At 37.0% G+C, this 22,309-nt stretch overlaps 2 protein-coding genes across 4 annotated transcripts in view; one reads left to right on the top strand and one right to left on the bottom strand.

Moving 5' to 3' along the window:
• Positions 1-19: 19 nt before the first annotated feature.
• LOC113239753 (zinc finger protein 729-like) lies at positions 20-10,938 on the top strand. The gene is made up of 5 exons (XM_026476854.1): positions 20-98; positions 2,443-3,039; positions 4,870-5,005; positions 6,940-7,071; positions 10,623-10,938. The coding sequence occupies exons 1-5, from the start codon at positions 20-22 to the stop codon at positions 10,936-10,938; spliced, it is 1,260 nt and encodes a 419-aa protein (XP_026332639.1).
• Positions 10,939-14,543: 3,605 nt separating this feature from the next.
• Positions 14,544-22,309, bottom strand: part of LOC113239806 (TLD domain-containing protein 1) — a 41,827-nt gene continuing 34,061 nt past the window's right edge. For 2 of the 3 annotated variants that reach the window (XM_026476943.1, XM_026476945.1), the window contains exon 10: positions 14,544-19,057. In XM_026476943.1, coding sequence (XP_026332728.1) covers positions 18,947-19,057 — 111 coding nt within the window. In that variant the 3' untranslated portion in view covers positions 14,544-18,946. Of the gene's footprint in view, positions 19,058-21,743; positions 21,864-22,309 lie in introns of all 3 variants that reach the window. The other variant, XM_026476944.1, reaches the window with a different exon arrangement.

The following is a 22,309-nucleotide window of genomic DNA, read 5'->3' as shown; positions in this document are numbered from 1 at the left end:
TTTTCTGGTGCAGATCGCAATGCCCAAGTGTTTCATTAACTCCGTGCGGCCTTGGAAGGCTAGTTTCATACATGAATTCGGTAATAATTCGCAAGAAAGTAAGTCACTTTGTAGATTCAGTTTTGAAACGAAAATTTTGTATGGCAGGAAGCTGTATCATATTCAATAGCAAAATATAAAGAATGTTATTGTACTTAGATAATAATAGTGTAGTTTTTAATTAGTTGCAGTGTAGATCGATGTTTGTTTCGGAAAAAAGAAACAAATTACCCTGAATATTTTATGCGGGCTAGTTTACTAGACTTTTTATTGTCAAAGACAAACTTCATATTTTGTAAGCTCGAAATATTAGGGAAGAAGCACCAAACATCGGATAATTTTGTTTGAAAAATTAAAAAAAATACTAATCAACGCTTATGAACTTTAAATGAAACCATAAAGTAGTATTTATTATAAGATCTATTAAAAATAATACAAATTCTTCATATTCTAATTAAATATTTTAAGCTACAATACGTTTTATAAAAAAAAGGGAAAATCAATAAATTTCAAAAAGATTGTCTAAAACCAGCTATTCGGTTTTACGGTTTCAAAAATATTTTTTGTGAATACGATATTAGGTGAGAATAATTATAATAAATTAAACTAATCAAACAATTCGTTAATTTGTATTTATTAGACTTGTAATCAATATTTGATTGGCTAATGAGGAACTTAAACATTAAAAAAAAGTAACTTATATCTATTAGAGATCCAAAAGGAACTTTAACATTCTTAAAAAATAATTATAAACTCAAACATAAAAAACTATTTTCAACAAATATTAGATTTTTTTATAGAACATAAAAAATATGTAAATTGCATGTATGAAAAGCTTTGAAGTTCTCATTTAAAAAAGTATCATAATATCAGATACTCGTAGGTATCCAATATTAGGCAGGCGTAAGTATTCGATATTAAGATTTCACAAAGCCATAAAAACTGTACAACTTAGTAAACATTATCGGTTTAAAAATATTTATGCATTTATTTGTATTAATAGATGGTAGACTTTATAAAACTTGGCATTTGCAATGATAATTTGTTCTTATCCCGACGAAAACATTTTCCATAGAATAATATATTATTTTGTAAAAGTAACGTGGTCTCACTGTTCTGCCATTTTCTAAACTAGTCAGATGATATTTTTACAGTGGCACCACTTTATAGTTGACTATTATAATAAAACATAAAATAAAAAATAGAGGCCACTATAGAAAAAAAAGAGCTAGTCCACTATCCGAAATTAGGTAACTCTCCGATATACGGTGCTTTTACCTACGCCTTTAACAAGTTTCTTTGACCTTTTAATAATGTAAAGTGTGTAATGTAAAGTCGATGCTAACTAAATTTTCGCGGCATTGATGTGACTTTTCAAATATTAGCTTTGTACTTAAATATACTTTATGTGAATCGACAGTAGATAATTATGTATAATATAAGTACCTAATAATAAGTAGATTGGTGAAGGTAAAGTCTATTATAAGAACAGCGTGTATAGCTGTGTGAAGCCGAATGATAACACAAATAAATCGAAAAATATAATAATAAACCAACTCGCATGAAATAAAAAAGTAAGGTACATAATATGTCGCGACTGCATTATTCCACGAAGCCAGAGAAGATAGTGGATTACGTCAGGCTAAAAGTGAAATACACCCTGAGTGTCGAGCGGTTGGAGACCCGCCACAACGTGAATTTTAATTCGTTTGTGGTGCGACTGCCGAACGAACATCTGTTCGGCCGAAGGGCGTTGTATATCGGTGATTCCGCGGCCGGTTATCTGACACTAGATTACGCCACACGTCGCCAACGAGTACAATTCGTGTAGATTAGTTTTGTATATTATAAATTAGATAGTCTTTAAGACATATATTATATGGGCCACAGTTGTCTGATTGAAATGAATAAATCTAATAATGCTAATAACACACACACTCAACATAGCCCCGCATTATGGAAACCCTGTGTCGCTGGTGGCAGGGATAAATGCATCGACAACCACAAATTACACCCAAACTCACGAGAGAAATAAATGTATTTCTTCCGGTCCGGGAATCGAACCTGGGACCTCTGCGTGCATAGTAACCGTTCGGCCACGGAGGCAGTTAATAAATGTATAATGTTAATGAATAAAAAATCAATAAAAAGCCACCACGCGTTTTCAGTATTAAGTGCCCTAAGCTTAAACAATGTTTGATTGATCAAAAACTATTATGCAATTCTGAAACTAGTATACTAAACGTCTTTTCCATAAATCCTTGTTGGGAATTTGGATTTGCAAAACCGGGTAAAACTTTTTCTTCGATGATGACACTATTTTTGTTTTCTAGCCCTTTACGACAAAAATGCGAGGTGACTCGAATTATGTGTCCGGGAGTATATATTTAAGTGTCTTTTCAGCAATTCGTATAACAAAACCGTTTAATATAAAACGTCAAAAGAATCTTCTCAAGAATAACGAAACTGTATACCACGACAAAGTGCCCATATCTACTCGTTTCTATCTACAATTATTAAAAAAAAGTCAATTTCTTAAAAATTTTACTGAAACTGAAATCTACGAATATGCTTCTGAAAGCGAAAAGCCAATAAATTCTCCAGAACCGCCGAAAAATAAAAGTCATATTAAAAAAGATGTGGAGAAGACAACTTACAACTTACGTTCCAGTGAAGGTAAAACGAAACGCAAAGTATACGAAAAACCTCGTACTCGGAGAAATAAAGTACAAGAGAAAGCTGAAAACGATGACTTAAAGGTTCTGGAAAAAAAACGGAAAAACCGAAAAGAGCCTTTGGCGCCAATAATTGAGGAAATAAAAAGCCGAGAACCGTTAAAAACGGTAAAAGGAATAGAAATAGATAAAATAGCAGAGAAATTAAAAAGTTTGGTGAAGAATAATACTGACGATGCTAAGGATTTACTAAATTGTAAGGAAACTTTTGACAAGGAAAATATTGAAGGCGATGATGAACCTATATATGAAGTAAAGAAAGAAGGTATAAACTACTTAATTTCATTGTTAGGTACTGTATCAGTTAACTGCGCAAGGAAAAAAAACAACAAATGGCACATAAATGCCAAAAGACAATGCCAATTCTACCACTCCGGTTCAAGGGGTTTACCTACTCCCGTTTTCCGTCAGACGTCCGAAACAATTACTGTCAAATAAGTAATACTAAGTAATTAAAAGACGCATGATGCGAATAATAATAATAATAATAATAATAATAACGCACACACTCAACATATGAAGCTTCATAGTTGACATTCTTGTTTGATTTAGTCGAGTATTACTTGACAGTAATTGTTTCGGACGGAGAACTGCAGTAGACCCCCAGGACTGTCGCCGTATAAAAGTTTGTCAGATAATTAGAAGAAAAGGTTTAAACAGCAATACTGAGCTGGAAGAACAAAATTTCTATGGCACAGGGCTGTTTTTCCACCTTGCATGGTTGTCTCGCTGTTTGCAACAATACAAGTGAAGAAATTATAGCATAATTGAGGTCTTGCACCTTGTTCCGGAAGCTAGCGTTCGAATGTCAGCAGCTGTACTTCTAAGTTTATTCGAATCCTACGTATACTCGAGCTCGGTGGGGGAAGACATCGTATTAACACACCTGTATGTCGTTGTCGAGCAAGGTTCAACTCTGAGGGTCGTATTCCAGAACTCTACTCAATGCTCAAGTCAGGATTTGAGCAGATTTGAGTATGATTTCAAGCACTGGAAATACGACCCTAATGGCAAGGACTTGAGTATGATTTCTAGTGCTTTAAATCATACTCAAATCCTGACTTGAGCATTGAGTAGAGTTCTAGAATACGACCCTGAGATGTGTAGGCTCCAACCCGCATTAGACTAGTGTGTCGGACTGTGGATTCAATCCCATATTTCGAAGACTCGCGGTAGTAGGATATGTTTACTATGTTTTAAAGAAAACGTGAGGGGGAGAATTGATATTGATATAATTACACAGTTATTCCAGATAAAGGCCTAGTGCATAGGTCCTCAAATTTTTTGGCTCATCGCCCACTTAGCTTTAAAAAATTAAACGCCCATCACTACAAAAAATAATTGAAAAGACGTATGTTTTGTATTAACTTAAGGAAAAAAGAAAGTATGTAGTGTATATCGAGTTCTTAGGTTTTCGCGATTGTTACACTTAGGAAATGAAAAAAAAAATTCCCGGATATTTTTTTCAAACAAACCAACGTATTGGGCCCTTTACAGGTCTCATGATCAACCGTGACTGTGACTGTGTAAAGGGCCCGAAACGTTGGTATGTTTGGAAAAACAAATATACGCGATTTAAATCCGGGAAAAAATTGTTTCATTTCCTATGTATGTAGTGGATTATTATATGTATATTCAGGGTTTTTGTTTTCAAATGCGGTAGCATTCCCTGGACAGCATTAACGCATCCCTTCACTCTCACTCACTCACTCACTCTTCAGCGCCCACTTGGCCCCCCACTTTGAGAAACTATGATCTAGTGGATTCAAGACATTGTTATGTGGCAGTGGCCATGTTGATGAACTATGTTCCTTCCTTTGCAGTACGTCTATACAGTTGGCATCAAAACAAATGATCAGTTCTACGACTGTCGTAGATTCATTTAAAAATCTGGCAATTACGTTACTTTTCACTCCAACAAGACTTGAGCCGTTGTTTTTCACAAGTTTTGAAAGGTCGTAGGATCAATCGTTGTTTGAAGTACAGAGTATAAGCGTCTTGAGTTTTGGCGTTAACTTTTATATAACTTGATACAAAGATTGAGTCACAACCGGCTTCTCATACTTGAACAACCTCTCCTCCGCATGGTGCGCAGGCTCTTGGCACGCGTGCTCCTACTGTGGCAAGCGATTCGACCGTCCATGGGTGCTCAAAGGGCATCTCCGCTTGCACACTGGAGAACGACCCTTTGCGTGTCCACATTCACATTGCACTAGGACTTTTGCCGACCGGTACGCTACTTACCTCCTTTATTTATATTCTACTACAATTAAAACTTCTCCGAAGCGATATTTTACTTTGCGACCATAGAAATCTAAATAAATTGCAACGAATTACAACATTTTGATGAAAACCAGTCGGTACTACAGTCTTGGATAAAACAACATGCAAGAGCCGACGGTACTGCCAGCTTGTCGTTTTGTATTTCCGTGGGAAACACGATGACGAAAAAAAGAGTTGTACATCGGTAACGCAGGACTTTGACTCATCACCAGTGATCGGATATTCGGGCACATATTTACCTAAGGTTTCTGGCTTTTACCGCCCACGAAGAAATAATATGGACCCGCTTTTAATATATACAGTGTTTTTTTTAATGAGACAGTTTCTTACATAAAACTGAGTCACAGCACTAAAACAAAATTTAATCAATTTTATTCATTTTTATGGACAACTCACACTTGTCCAAAAAATTTATTTTGCTTAAATTGTTTTCACAACAATTGTAACTTTTTTATAAATATAAAACCGACCTCAAAAGTTCATGGAATTACATATATTTTTGCCAAGTTTTATTGGAATCGGTTACCGAAATCGGATGCACCCTCTATTTTGCCACCATTAGAGGTGGAATATTTTTTTCAGATTCGAATGGGACTAAAACTGAGGTACCCCTCTTTCCAATTAAAAAAGAATCATCGAAATCGGTTTTCAAGTGCCGGAGTTATTGCGTAACTACATTCAAAAGTCGAATTGGGAACCTCCTTTTTTTGAAGTCGGTTAAAAAGTCTTAATGGTTTCTCAGACAGTTTCTTTGTATCTTCTATGGTTTTGGATTTCCCCATATTGTCCCATTAAAATAAAAAAACACTACATTTACTTTTAATATAGAATAAAAATACATTAATCTACTAGGCAATTTCAGGTTCTCGTATTGTGTAAGTAATTAATATTATTTACGAAATAACAATAAATTATTATTTCTCGTGTTTTATTATTTTTTCGTGGAAATAAAAGTAAACTTTAGTTACATAAGTGCCCGATTATCCGATCACTATACTCATCACCGTCAATAGCAGCTGGAAGAGATTCAATGCTGAATATACAAACGTCCTGTATAACTGGTTAAATCCTAGCTCAGGTACTAAACGATTTTCGCCCATAAAAGACGTATTAGAGACCCTCCACACTAGCGTGTTTCGAGCGTCAGCGTCTTGCCAACACACGCACAGCGTCGACACGACGTCCACGCGACGTATACCCCGCGTTAGGCCCTATTCCGCAGTCGTCACTTAGTGCTGTCGTCGCATTGCCGCCGCGCGAAGGCCGTGTCGCCGCTGTACGACACTGCGTGTGTTGGCAAAACGCTAGCCTCTTAGTTCCGATTCTGCACCTTTAATCAATGTTCATTAACATTAGGGACCAAATCAGAAATATCTTCATTCTATAGAGAATGGTGACAGAAGGTAGAAAAGGTTACATGTAGAGTCCACATTAGCGTCTTTTCACTTTCCACACGCACAGCGCCAGCGGTTACAGCGTCGACACGACGACGTTGCGTCGCCGCCCGCCGCGCGGTCGCTGTGTCGACGGTGTGCGTGCGGCGGCAAGACGCTGTGTGGTCTCTTAGAGACCCCACACTAGCGTCTTTCGAGCGTCAGCGTATTGCCAACGCACGCACAGCGTCAGCAAGACGTCCGCGCGACCGCGACGCAATGTGAGCGCGGGCGTTTATCCGACGCTCGGCACTATTCAGCAGTCGCTCAGTGCTGGGGTTGTGCCCACAAATTAATTAGGGGTATTACGTACGTACGTTACGTTATGCGTGCATTAGCAAGACTGGCGATGACGCTCGAAAGACGCTGTGTGAGGGGTTTCTTAGTCCTTATAAGGACACTCGTAGAGTTTATAGGTTTGTACTCTAATATACAGTTGCTTGTTACAGATCGAACCTACGCGCTCACCAACGCACCCGTGGCCATCATTCGTGGCAATGGCGATGCGCTGAGTGTGGCAAGGCCTTTAGCCAACGAAGATATTTGGAAAGACACCGCACGGATGCATGTCGTAAATATAAGTATGAACATATTATATAGTAACGGGTTGGCCTTACGGCTAACGGACTTTACTAGTCGGTGCGGTTTTTCCAGCGGCTAGTTTTAAACAAAAATAAAAATTTTTAACCGACTTTACGAATAGGAGGAGACTCTCAATTCGACTATATGTTTTTTTTCGATTACGATTTTTATAGATAGATAGATATACACTTTATTGCTCACACACAAGAATAAAAACAGTACATAGACAGCTTAAAACTAATATGGGCAAAGGCTGCCTTATCGCTAAGAGCGATTTCTTCCAAACAATCTTTGAGATATAGGAAAGCTAAAGGGCGGAATACGTAGTGTGCCAATAGCAAAATTTGAATTGTATAGACAAACAAAAATTAACATTTTTATCAAATAACAAATAACGATATAGTATACCTACATATACATTAGTATATATATAAATATACCTAAATAAACTTATACTTATTGAGTTCTTAGGTTTTCGCGATTGTTACACATAGGAAATGAAACTATTTTTCCGAATTTAAATCGCGTATATTTGTTTTTTCAAACAAACCCCACGGTTGTCACAGTCAACCGTGACCATGGGACCTGTAAAGGGCCCGAAACGTCGGTTTGTTTGAAAAAACAAATATACGCGATTTAAATCCGGAAAAATAGTTTAATTTCCTAAACTTATACTTACTAATAAATCTAGCGTCGGCGGACTAAAGCACATGAGTCGAAAAAGTGCTTCATTTGTTAATATATGTATAATTATATATTTTTTGTGTTAGAAGTTAAATAACCTCTAGAATAAAGTTAGAAATTTATGAAGTAATAAATGAATTTGACTTATGTATTTAGCCGGTAGATGTATTAATTTAAATAAATGATGTTAGATTTTGACTTATGTGCTTTAGTCCACTTTAGTAGTTGGAAAGAGGTACCTCAGTAGTGGTCATATTTAAATTTGAAGAAAATAATCCACCTCTAAGGGTGGCAAACTAGGGGATTAATGACTATTGAGGTCGGTTATTCCGGGCTCACACGTCGGAATTTTCGTAATTTATGTGTGAAATTTAATTTGAAATTTACCACGAGCTTTTCGGTGAAGCTAAACAACGTGATAAAACGTGCCAGTTAAACCTGCCAGGAAAACGTGTGAAATCGCCAACCCGCATTGGGCCAGGGTGGCGGACTATGGCCTAAACCTTCGCCTGAGAGGAGACCCGTGCCCAGCAGTGGAACGTATAAATGGGTTGGTGATGATTGGTTGTTTGAAAAAACATATACTCGTGATTTATTATTAGATTCGAAAAAATTGTGTCATTTCCAATGTATAACAATCGCGTAGTAGACCAATGCTCAGGCCACACAGAAGCGGGAAGTGTTCCGGGCGCGGGAATTTTTGTAATGTATACGAGTTTATATGAACCCTGCCACCACTGTGACTGGGTGCATAAGAATTCGTACATTACCAAAATTCCCGCGCCCGGTTCATTTCCACGGCCGCCTGTGTGTGGCCAGAGCATAGGAGTGGTTCACAGTGAGCCGTCTAATTGAAGACTGTTTCAAGCGTACACACTAGAACCCCGTTACTGTATCTGCACGTAACAGTTACAGCTCGCTGGTGAGTACCCGGATGTCGATTGATTGTTGCAGCACAATTTTTTACTTTATAACATATAGCAAAAAAAGTTTCACCTCTTATCTTCGAAATTTATGTTCTAAGAAATACTTCAAACTGATAGATATGGTAATCTATCTATATAAGTTAAAACCAACCTCAGTCAGTGCTATAGCTTTGGGATCTTTACATGCATTGTTAGGTAACCTTGCTTGCCTGGGGTCCATAGCCGGAACTTCTCGCTAAAGGAGCTTTCAGTTGGCCTCCTTGAAGCCTCAGATGACTGGAAGGTTGGCAGCTATATCCGGCAAAGAATAATCGCAGGGTTAGCGCGAACCGGCGGATGGCGGAGGAGAGCATCGAATACGGTCTCATCCATACCGCCACAGTTTTACAGAAAATATTGTAATACCGTAGTACCGCAAACATCCTCCCATTTGCTACTACTAGCTACACTCCAGTGTATAACCGGTGGATTATACTGGACGCGGAATCGGCTTGAGGGAGTCACCACACTTATCAACACGAAATCGCGTTTAAGGTGTTGTCTGAAAAAGCTTTACGGTGGGTGCAAGCGAAACGAGCAACGTCTTTTTTGCTCTTATCGCATGAATATAAAGGATTTTTGTGGGCAGCTCAAATCGATTCCACGTAAACCAGTGTGGTGACTCTCTAAATGAAACCAAGTAAACTTTTTAAACGGGGTCAAAAATGTAGTTTAAAATGGGGTCAACAAAGGGAGATCGGCATCGGAAAGTAGAGCAACTAGGTGAGATTTTATTTTTAGCATTTAGATTTTGACTTAAATATTGAATAAATGTGCAAAAAATACATGAACCAATAAATTAAGTTCTAAGAACTCAGCAATTTTTTATAAAAATAACCAAAGGTCATATAAGGTACTGAACCCTCCGTGCGAAAGTTTGCTTTCATTTAATATGAATAAAACTTGTAATGATTTTTTTCAATGGTACTTAATTTTTTTTTCTAATTGTGCATTTACACTAGGTCGACCTAGTTACACGATCTCACTCATAAAGTGACGGTGTGATCAGCATTAATGCACCTGCATCCAGAAATGCATAGGAAGCATGTCGGCATTAGATAAGGCGCTTAGCTGTAAGAATATTCAAGTAAAATAAAATAGTCTAATATCGACCACTGAACGAATTATTCGCTTTTATTTTATAATAATACCCAGTGTTGTCTACTACACAGTCGTACGACGACCGTAATTCGCTGCAGTGGGACTATGTAGTGTATGTGAAGTAGGTGTACTTGTAAGCCGTAAGCACTGTCGGACGTCTCGGTTGTCAACGAAATAAGCTTCAACGTGTCGACGGCCGCGTCCCACCACGATGTACATGTTGGGCGCCGAAGAATACCAAACCACCTAATCAATTTATTGATCGTTTTGAACAATTTGTTGTCTCTGTGCATAAGCTTGTACCTATTTTTAACCGAGTTTAAAAAAGGTAGAGGTTCTCAAATTCGACTGTTTTTTTTTTGGTACGTATGTTACGCGATAACTACGGCATTTGTAAACCGATTTTGAAGAATCTTTTTTGTTGGAAAGAGGGTACCTCAGAAGTGCCCATCCATATAATTTGAAGAAAATATTCCACCTTCAAAGGTGGCAAACTAGGGGATGAATGACTTTTGAGGTCGGTTTTTTAGTACTTTGTACCAAGATTATTTGACTTGGCGATTTCGGTGAACGCGGCCGTCGATGCAGTGTAAACAGCGAGTCGTTTATGTCTCCTGCGGCAAGGAGAAATAGTCTGCCGAAGGCGGCAGTTGACCCTGTGTAAACATGCCATAACCATTACAGGAATATGAACTGACTTTAGAACTAATAGGTTTGAATCCGACAATTGCTTGCTTTCATAAATTCTCACTGCGTGCATAAGTTTTATTTCATTTTACTCATCCAAATGTCTGTTTCAGAATGCACACTCGCAATGCAACTAAGACGGAGCCGCAAAACCTTAGTCAAGATTCCGACATCAATCCAATTAATAACGCACACACTCAACATATTATTCCTTTATTCGGTACAGTCACCCCTAAAGTCTTAATAGAGAGACCAGAATCAAAACCTATAGACCCCAAGCCTGTTGAAATTACTACAGACGACAGGGTTCTAAGTTTAAAATCAGAATATAAGACTATCAGCCTTCAAGGGCTGTTGACAGAAAAATGTATGGACGGCTTTGAGGAGCCCATAGATTTATCTATAGGAAAAAGAACAGAGATTAAGTAATAGTGTGATTATTGCATGAATATACTGTAGTTTCTATTTGATTGTTTTATTTTTGTCTTCTTTTTTATTTCTCATAGTAATTTTTGCCCTTATTACAAACAGAATGATGAAAAACCGTTAAGAACAACTCCACAATTAGAATAAGAAAAAAAGTTTTTTTTCCTTGATAAACTTATTAGATGGAAGCCAAAAAAAGGTCGCGTGTCTTCAAGAGGATTCTCGGTAGTTACCTTCCACATCGCTGCCTTCTGACGAATCCGATTCGCGTGTATTCTCGCAACTACCTGACACGCCGCCGCCTTCTGACGAATCCGCGGGAAGTGTCGCGTAGGAGGCGCGTTCCCATTATGTCGTGACGTGACAGATAGTCGTGCAGTTTAAAGTGTCGTGACTTGCATATTTAAATGAAGTTGTTCACATATAATACAATACGATGGACTGTCGTTCACGACTTTTTTGACGTTACGACGACAGACTGTCAAGACAATGGGAAGAGCTAGAACGACAGTCGTCGATAAATAAAACATCACGATAAAAATGTGACGACAAATGATCGCAGCTACTATTTTTGGCAGGTTTTATTCATCGTTGTCCATATCTGCAAACGATAAGGCCGCTGCCGTGAAAGGATAAATTGTCGTCACGATCCAGTGCGAACAGCTAGGCATGACTGTCGTTCAACTATAAAAAGTCCACGACACCGCTACGACAGATAGTATGGGAACAGGCTAGCTAGACGCGACAGTCGTCCAACGAGAAACAAAACGTTACGACATAACGGGAACGCGCCCTTACGCGTCTACGAAACATATATTGAGATATAAACCTTTGCAAAATTTTTCATATTCGCCAAGTTTTAGTTTCTTTCACAAATCAAGAACCCGAATTTTTTTTTTGTTCTTCCTTTCTCTTTTCTTATTTCACAAATAAGCGAAATAAAAATAATATCCAAGTCCACCACCCATGTGATGCAAAATATCTAGCCTAAACAACCACACTTCAACAATAAGGCACAGTCGCGGGAATTCTCGAGCATTCTTGCGAATTCGCGCCCATTCTTGCACAGAACGTGGCGAAATCGACTATTACGTTCCGCGACAATGTAAAATGAGTCAAGTTAAAACACTGCTTTGAGATCATTTTATGTACTTGGGAGCTACAGTGCCACATACAGACACACAAGCACTTAATTATTGCCCGTGTTACTACTGGTAGTACAGTTAATCCGAATCGAATGTAGTGCGCAAACTCGCGTATGATAATATAACTTTTACATTCCATTCATTTTTAGGATCAAATAAAAATTTTGTGGGACGTTTGTAGAGTCGACATGTTTATTTTGGAAGCAAGAAAAAAAGAATCACATTGACATTAAACAAGCTCGACGAATGCTAAACATCATTATTAGTACGATTTCACATATACAGGATTATTTGCAAATTCCAACCTCCCAAGACTGTATTACTAACACAATTAACAACTTTTGTTTCATGACCTTTAACAATTCACCACATTTTACTTTCATACAAAAAAAAAAATATTTAAAAAGATCGCTGTAAACGGTGATAACTTTGTGCAAAACGCGGTGGTCTTTGTAGCAGTAGAGCTCCACACGCCTATCCATAACAGTTCCAGTGCCACTTAGAGCTTTAAATCGCAAAGATCTAAAGGGGCACTCCCACTGCGCCCGTCATCCTGGGACATAAGTTTCATTTTTATAATACCAAGTGAAACGGGACGAACAAGTCGTGCGCCTAGTGATAAGTCACACGCCTGCCCATAACAGTTGCAGTGTTACATAGAGCTTTAAATCTTAAAGATCTGGGGGACCGCCACTGTGCCCGTTACCCTGAGACATAAGTTGACAAGTCTCATGTGCCTGTAATTTCACCAGCACCCTTAACCTTCAAAACCGGGGGCAGAAACAAAGGTGGCAGTACTTCCCTGGACGAACTCTTTCATAAGGAGCTCTACTGCTTCTAGTTGGACTACTTGTTTTATTATACTATACTAGTAAAGATGGTTTTTTCCCTTCTCCCTACATACATTGTGTGGTAGTAGCAGCCTGTAATGGTTGTCCTAATGTAATTCGAAATAGGAAAGACGTATGTACTTTGAAATGTCAATTATTACGATTAAAATAATTATACTATAGTTTATACTATCTACGTATATTAAATAAAACTGGACAAATTCTTATGGCTACGGCGTTTTAATTGGACAATGCATACGCATCAATGAAACTAAAAAAAAAGGATTACATTTCTTCAAAAATTCTAAAAAGTATCAGCTACAAAATCTATTTAAAAATCGTAATTTGTAAAACTATTGCATTTAAGTAAAGCATAAAATGTAATTACATTTGTTTTTTAGCTGATAGTATGATCAAAATAACAAAAAGTTCCCCACACTACTTACAAATTCAACAAAGGCGTAATAAAGTTTATACTTTACCACAGAATAATAATATAGCCATTGGCACTTTTTGATTTAAATACATTCACAGCATTGACTAGTACAGTAAGTACAAAACTATATCACGTTTATGTGAAGCGGTTCAAGCAAAAGTATTTCCCATTTGGCGTTTATCCCCTCATGTGTGTCATAGAAAGTCATGTAAAGTAGCGCATATGTGGGGTACTTTGGACTCGAATACACTATGGTGTATTAAAAACACTTACTTTAGTATTTTATTTTTTTTATAATATCAAGAGACGGAACGAACAAGTCATGCGCCTGATGGTAAGCTACACGCCTGTCCATAACAGTTGTAGTGCCGCTCAGAGCTTTAAATCGCAAACATCTGAAGGGTACTGCCGCTACGCCCGTCAGCCTGAGACAAGTTGTCAAGTCCCATGTGCCTGTAATTACACCAGCACCCTTACTTACCCTTCAAAACCGGAACTCAGTTATGACAATACTGCTTGACGGCAGAATGACGATTACTTCTTAAATACATAATATTTAAATATATTTTATGCTCAAAGCCTTAGACGTCTATCATCTTTATGGGGGACCTATATAGCATCTACATATTTTTAAATTTTACATAAACAATCAGGGTCTCTGGCAAAATTCTTTTTATTTTTTAGTAGTTCTTTTTTTTTAGTAAGTAGCAGTACAGCTCTTTGTGAAATAATTCGTCCCGGGAAGTACTGCTATCTTACGTATTTCTGTCGCCAAGCAGTAATGTGAACATTACTGCGTTCTGGTTTCGAAGGGTAAGGGTACTGGTGAAATTACAGGCACATGGGATTTGTCATTTTATGTCTCTGGGTGTCGGACGCAATGACAGTGCCCCTCAGTTATTTTGTGATTTAAAGCTCTGAGTGACACTGCAACTGGGTACAGGCGTGACGCTTACCACCAGGTACACGACTTGTTCGTCGCGTCACTTAGTATTAAAATAATAAAAAATACTTGGAGTAAGTGTTTTTAATACACCATAGTGTATTCGAATCCAAAGTACCCCACATATGCGCGACATTTTGAATACACACAAACCCTATAGCTGCATATATTTTTTTCACAAAACATCGTGTTTAAGGGTCGTATTCCAGAACTCTACTCAATACTGAAGTCAGGACTTGAGTATTGCAGTGAGCGCCGAAAATCATACTCAAGTCCTTGCCATTAGAGTCATATTTCCAGTGCTTGAAATCATACTCAAGTCTGCTCAAATCCTGACTTGAGCATTGAGTAGAGTTCTGGAATACGACCCTAAGTTTTGAACCAAAATCGTACACGTTTTTACCATTGCAAAAGGGGGGCCTTTTTAAAATTTATTTATTTCAAATGAAAGCTCGCTTAAGCTTATTGCAATAGACGAGACGAAGATAGATGTATATACAACTGCTGTTTTTTAAACTGAAAACTGAGAATCAAATTACTCCAAATGTACAAATAACTACCTTCCCGATCGGTTACCATGCCGGACTGCCCCGCAAAGGTCCCAGGTATCGAACCTGTCCCGGACCAGAAGAAATATTTCTATGGCCTACTTTTATTTCTCTCGTGAGTTTGGGTGTAATTTGTGATTGTCTATGTGTGTTTCCCTGCACAGGGTTTCTCCAGTGCGGGGCTATGTTGAGTGTGTGCGTTATTATTATTATTAAATCAGCGGTCCGTTATGCGCGACCTTTGACGTCGGTACGCTATAAATAGACTGTTCGGTCCACACATGAGGGGATATGTTTACTGATTCTTTATAAAAACATTTTCAAAAATTACTACTAAAGCCAGTTGTAATTTAGGAAGAGGTCCAATTGCGCCATAGACGTGTTGAAGGATAAAATGTCTACGTAATTAGAGGACCCCTTAAAAAATATTACAATTCACACCAGTGCCGGATATACCAATAAGAAAAATAAATACATATTTAGGGCACCATGTCTCCGGGGACACCGATTACATAAACCCGATTTGCGAGTATTAGGGTAGTGTGAGAGCCAGGGGACAATCTAATTTTTGTTTTTTTTTTCTTTACTTAACTGTAATGTTATTTAACTACAGTATTGTTAGCAATAGCAGTTTAATCTAGATCCTGTCTAGAAGATTCTCAAACATCTAGAGGGTATAAGGGTTGTTGTTGAAAGTGGAATCCTAAATAATACAGAAATTAAATGACAGTTTGGTTCATTTGCTTTATCCAGTCCATAACAAGGACAAAGGATTTTAAGTAAAAACGAGCTCTTTACATTCGCCCATACCTTATTTGTGATTTTTCAATTTGTCAGGTGTTGAGTACTTTAATTTTATTGACTTCTTAGGTTTTCGCGATAACTACACTTTGAAAATGAAACTATTTAAAAAAAATTGTTTTGTTACCAATTTTCTTGAGGTATGTCAAAATTTTTCGGGGCTCGTTACGGTCCCCTATTATCACATACCTCTTGCTTTTACCATCATAGACAGCGACCTCTCTACTTTTGTAGACAGTTAAAAAATTTCGGCTCGTCCATAATATAATATTTTTAGTAATAGGGACATGAGTAAGGGGAAATCACACATCGATTATAAATTGACACATCAATTATAAATTTAAAATATTTTGGGCCCCCAAGGCACTTAATCCGGCACTGAACACAATGTGCATTTCAATTAGTCCAAAATTCAGTATCTAATTAACCACATTAAGCAACAGAAATAACTGTTTCAAATATTCCATAGACATTTAGTTTATAATTATACATTCACATTGCACTATTCGATACTTTATAAAGCAACGACATAATATAAGGCGTTTATTAACTAAATCTAATATTTTTAAATTCTCGAATTTTTTTCGAATCAAAATGGCACCAATTTGACACAATGAAAGAATATGTGTCGTTCATCGTCAAAGTGAATTATCTCCTTTTAATTTAATTTTATGACTTACTTCACTTTTATAATGAATATTTAGCTATTTTAGTTTCATGAATAAACAAGTAAGAAGTCTACTGGATTAAACTGCAAGCATCAGAGTTACTTCACTTTTATACTTAATTAAAGATATGATACCGTAAACGTGATACCATTAAGCAAAATTAGGAAAAATTGCGATCGCACACCAGACTGGCAGAAAACCAGCGCTGTTCGACTTGTCACGGTCTACAGTATTTATGCTGAGTCAGGGCCATTTCATCACAAAGTGAAGGTACGACCAGAATTAAATTTTGTTTGTCTGTACAAATGTGTTTTCATATCAATGTGTACTAATTTATGTTCTATGTGCTTTTGTGTTATATACCTTGTAAAGTGAATAATAAACGTTTTATTTATCTACCTATCTATAAACAAATATGTATTTTTAAAATATGGAGTTACACCACTTTCACGATGAACGACACATGTCATAGATAGAGTACCACAGGGTACTAGTCTGGGTCCTTATCTTTGTAATTAATTTAGGTATAAGCAAAGAATAAATATTAAAATTTCTCTGATCTACAATCGTATTATAAAAAGTAGTATTTCCAAAAAAAACAGAACATTATTCACATTGAGAAAAAAGGCACAAATCCAAAATCTTCTAAATGCTTACATTATTGCTATGAGCTATGACTAACATTGTATTTTATTCTAAAATTGCATTAATTTGAAAAGTTACAAATTTAATTTTTAGATTTGTAAAGTGCACAGGATTTAAAGTTAAAAGTTATTTCTGAAAATAAAACTACTGTACTCGTACTTTCATTTTGGATAAATTTCAAATTTGTAATCTTTCAAATATTATAATTAATTAGCATTTAAAAGACAACTAAACAGATCTATGAGGAAACATTAAAGCAACTGCACAACAATAAATTTCGATATTTTACAACGATATTAAAATTATACTACACCAAGAATAAAAACTATAGACATCCAGGTATATATTTAATTGTTAAATTACTTTAGTTTTTACAAAGATTTGTGCGTAACATGAAAAAAGTTATCTAGGACTATTTTTCCGGGATGTACAGCCGATACCCAAAGATACCTGATCTGTGGCCGACCTTTTGATTCTAAGAGCCTTCTTACGCATTCTACATATATGCTCAATGAATTCCAGCTTCATGGTTGCATGTGTATTTTGTATTTAAGTAAGTATACCTTAAAGATCAAATAAATTTAAGAAGTTTCTTGCCAGACAACCAAACCAATTTTGCCTGGCCCCAAACTAGGTAATTCCCTGTTCTATGAGTACCAAAGCAACGGAATTCACTCTGGGGCACTTCCCAGTAAGGTACTGTTGTTTGAACAAGAGTACCTCAAATTCAAAATTTTCAAGTATTTAATTTCTATTTCATAATCATATTTCCATAAACGAGACACACATTCGCGATGGTAGATTAAAGTTTCTTAAAATGATAATAATGTGCCAGACAACGACACCAATTGCCTGGTCTCAAACTAGATAATTCCCTGTACTATGAGTACCAGAGCAACGAAATTCACTCTGGGGCACTTTTCAGTAAGGTACTGTTGTTTCAGCAACAGTACCTCAAATTCAGAACTATTCAGCATTTCATTTCTATTTTGCATAATCATATTTCCATAACCGAGATACAAATCCGCGAGGATAGTTTAAAAATATCAGATAAGAATCAATTTAATAAAGTTCATTTCCCAAATTGGTCCAACCGGTACTCAAGCCTGGCACCTTATCATCCAGCGCCCACGGTGCCACTGAGATCGTCAAAAAGTCAATAACTATCGGAACACATGCCAAAATGAATTTTACGGCTCACAGGTTAAAGGTTAAATTTGTTTAACGCTTTTCTTCATCTATTCAGAACGAAATGGCCGGTAAGGGGACAGGTCACCTGGACATCAACTGTACAGTCGGTGCCCCCTCTTAGGTATACACTATTTGCATTATCACTTAGTACAAATAGTGGATATCTAAGGGCACCGACCCTACGTTACCTAGAACCATGTTTAACAGTTACTTAGGTAATTTATTTGCCTAACACTATAGTGTTGTTTACAAAAAGAGGTATCCAGCGTATTTTAAGTTGTACCTAGGTAGGAAAAAGTTACCCAAAACACTTGACATAGGTGCACGTTACCTAATTCTAGTTCGTTTCAATCCATTATACATAAAAGTAAATAAACAGTTCACTGACCCGACCATAGACATATTAGTGATGGCCAGTTGTATTGCCACCTACAAATCAATTGATCAATTGAATGAATCAATTTGTTTAATTGAATCAGTTGGAATAACAGTTCTTTTTGTGATTTCGCTGCTAATTACTAACAAAAAGTATACGATTCGAAACAGCGCTATGTAACCATGGACAATCCATACTTCTAAATTTGAAAAATTTGGCCTAACATGTTTCAAATACGATTTTAAGTTGCTATTCAAATGAATATTGTTGGAAAAATCAATGAGATATCAAGTGGGAATGTTCAAAATATATGTGAAAGTGTTACTTGTTCCTTTTATTGAGTGATTGCTTCAGAATTGGCTTGTTTACTTTTACTGTAAAATGGATTGAAACAGACTATACATTACCTATTGACACTATGGTGTTCATTATAAAGGTGGTGGTTCTCGAACGCCTTCAGAGTGACGCGGGCGTCCAGCCATCTCGAGGATTGCCTTGGCTTCGGGATTCATGTCCAGACAGCTGACGTCACGTTCGTCCTGCAGAATAAATAATAGACAATAAAACGATTGAAAACCGAATGAACGCGATTAACTAAACAATAATAATAATAATAATAATAATAATAATAATAACGCACACACTCAACATAGCCCCGCACTAGGGAAACCCTGTGTCGCGGGTGCCATGGACACACACACGTAGACAACCACAAATTACACCCAAACTCACGAGAGAAATAAATGTAAGCCATACAAACATTTCTCCCGGCCCGGGAATCGAACCTGGGACCTCTGTGTGGCAGTCCGGCATGATAACCGTTCGGCCACTGAGGCAGTCATGTAACGACAAAATAAAAAAAAACAATGTTCATGTTTTTTTTTATTTTGTCGAAATAATTGTCACTAAATATTTTTTGCTAAGTGACATGCCTGTCCATAGCACCAGCAGTGCCACTCAAAAGCTTTAAATAGCAGACTTGAAGGGCATTGTCGTTGCACTCGTCACTCTGAGAGATAAGTTGAGAAGTCCCATGTGCGTAAGTTCACCAGCTCCTTTGCCCTTCAAAACGGGAACGCAGTAATGCTCATAATACTGCTTGGCGGCCGAAATAGCTAAGGTGGTCGCACTTCCTTGGATGAATTCTTTCACAAAGAGCTCTACTGCTAGCATATAGTATTATACTACATAAAATACAAATGGCCTGTGTCTGAAATGAATAACAATTTCTTATCTGCTGCTATAGTCGTCACCAAATAAGAGGCCATATTTGACAGCTAAAGAAGGCGATAGTATGTAACTTTGAATGCGATCAACGAAACAATAAACAAACAATAATTAGCATAATTGAGTTTAAAAAAAATACATAAATTTTATTGAAACATTATATAATATGACGAAACATATTTGAAGTACTGTTTTCGCACGAATCCCAAAATAATATGCAATTTTGAGTTATTCCGAAAAGTCCTGAAAACAGTTACGTCCTCAAGCTATTTTTTCTCAAAAATAGTGCTGTAAGCAATTAAGTGCCGAATTTCAACGAGTCACTTCCATTTCTCGGAAAAAATGTTGACTTAATATAGTTGTTTTATTGATGAACATACTTATTTACACTAAATTCTCGTAATAAACCATTTATGAATATTGTAAAACCAAAATTAAAAGAATTGGATACAATTCATCGGAATGTGGGACAATGTGGGAAAATAAGAAGAATTGCTACGGAATTGCAAGGAATTTTGTAAATGAATCGCTTTCAACTGAATTGCACAATTCGGTCTTTTAGGCCCCCTGGACAACAATTAAAAATAATCAAAATAATCACAGACTTAAAATTTTGAATCGATTTCTCGTGAAAATAGTATAATGTGATTAACGATATAATTAGCCCACATGCCTATTCGCGTCACGATGACAAGTGCCTTTGGCCTCTTATTTGGTGACGACTATAGTAGCTGTAAAGGTCCCAAAGTGAGTGAAGAAAAAATTTTCTTAGGTTTCTCACAGGTGGCGCTATGGCAAAAAAGCCACTTAAACCCAAAAACATGGATCGGCAACAATAACATGGAGAGATACGTAAGGTTTGCTGTATCGTTCCGTACTGTTGGGGGTGCGGTTAGCCCCGGTCTGGCAAACAGGTGCTGGTTCGAATCCAGCTGGAACGAAGGACATTTTCTTTGTGTTTTGATTTGATTATTAACTCGCTGCAAACTCGGCTATAAATTATCGGAGCGGGACAGCGATATCGCGGTTTCTCTCTGATCTGCTTAGTGACGTACGCACGTGACGCGTACGCATGCTCGTTATCGATAAAAAAGAAATCGGTGCGGTACCTCAAAGTGGAGTATCTTCACAAAAAATATATGCACATCATGATAGTAAAAAAAAATAATGATATTTAATAAAATATATATGAATGACGGTTTTATTCCTCTATTACAACTAGGTTTGTGTAATGGCCTACTAGAATAAGAAAATCAAATTTAAACTATCACAATACTTAACTATTAGTTAGTAAAAACGTTTTCATTTGACAATATTGGGATATTTGACGAAATTTGACGAAAAGAAGTTGTATGAAAAGGGTAGTTGATGTATGTGAGGCTCGAGAGTTGCTTCAGGATAGAGTAAAGTGGAGTTCGGTGGTCTCTGCCTACCCCTCCTGTGGGACTAGGGCGTGAGCTTGTAGTTAAGTTAGAAAGGAACGGCACTATTTGTTTGTGACGTCACATCCTCAACGGCGCTATACAAGCTATGTACTAATAACAGTTTTACTAAAAAGGGGCAGAGCACCCCCCAAATGCTCTGTACTGATCACAGCTGACATTACTTAAAATATCTATTGAACAATTTTTACACGTTTTTTTTATTAAAAATAAGTGCGCATTTGACCTCCATCTCACCTGATGGAAGGTGATGATGAGGTCGACGATGTAGCATGCACACCAAATAAGATTGCATTAAATATTAAATAAAATACAGTCATTATGCATTAAATACCCCAACAAGCGTATTTTTGGTAACCAAGCTACGTCATACTCTATAGGGTTACTTGAAAAATACTAACAACCATTCAGGACTATATTACTAACCTCATAAAGAACAACTTTTGTTCCACTGACTTTGTCATTGACATCTTATAGAACAATTTTTGTTCCATCGTAACAACGCGTGTAAAAGAGAAAGCATTACATATTACTTGTTAGAAAAGGACAGGCGTACATTTTAAACTTCGCCTCTAAATCCTTCGCTGATTTGAGGTTTTCCGATGATATTGAGGAACTGACGATCCGAGCGGTGCGTGTCGAGGACACTACTGCGTTTCGATGTTACAGATTCCATCTGGGATAGGGATTGAAGGAGTTAGGAATAGGAAATATTATGGTAAATACTTTCTTTTATGCTATCTAGTGACGGGACGAACAAGTCGTGCGCCTGGTGGTAAGCTAAACGCCTGACCATAAGTAAGTAAAATAATAATTTTTCCTTAGAATAATAACGCATAGAATGATAGTTTCGTATCAAACGAACTGTCACAAGTGAGGCAAAAATCAAATTCATGTAGGCTAGTTTTAGTAGTAGGTTAATTTTCGGTTTTAGTGAATATTTATATAAAAATACAAGTTGAAACGCGTTACTGCCTTGTGGAAGGTGATGTTAGTATTTTATGTTTATCTGACGTATTTTTACACTCATTTACCACACATTTCGTCATTTTTAGCTAAAATTCTTGATCTATTCGCGGTGCAAGTTGACCTTGAGCACTGAAGGCGCGCCCGCTCGTGTAG

This window comes from Hyposmocoma kahamanoa, unplaced genomic scaffold (assembly GCF_003589595.1).
Source record: "Hyposmocoma kahamanoa isolate Upper Pololo Valley unplaced genomic scaffold, ASM358959v1 116, whole genome shotgun sequence".
Taxonomy (NCBI): Eukaryota; Metazoa; Arthropoda; class Insecta; order Lepidoptera; family Cosmopterigidae; genus Hyposmocoma; species Hyposmocoma kahamanoa.
Note: the sequence above shows the minus strand (reverse complement) of the source record. Positions and strands in the feature narration are given on the sequence as shown.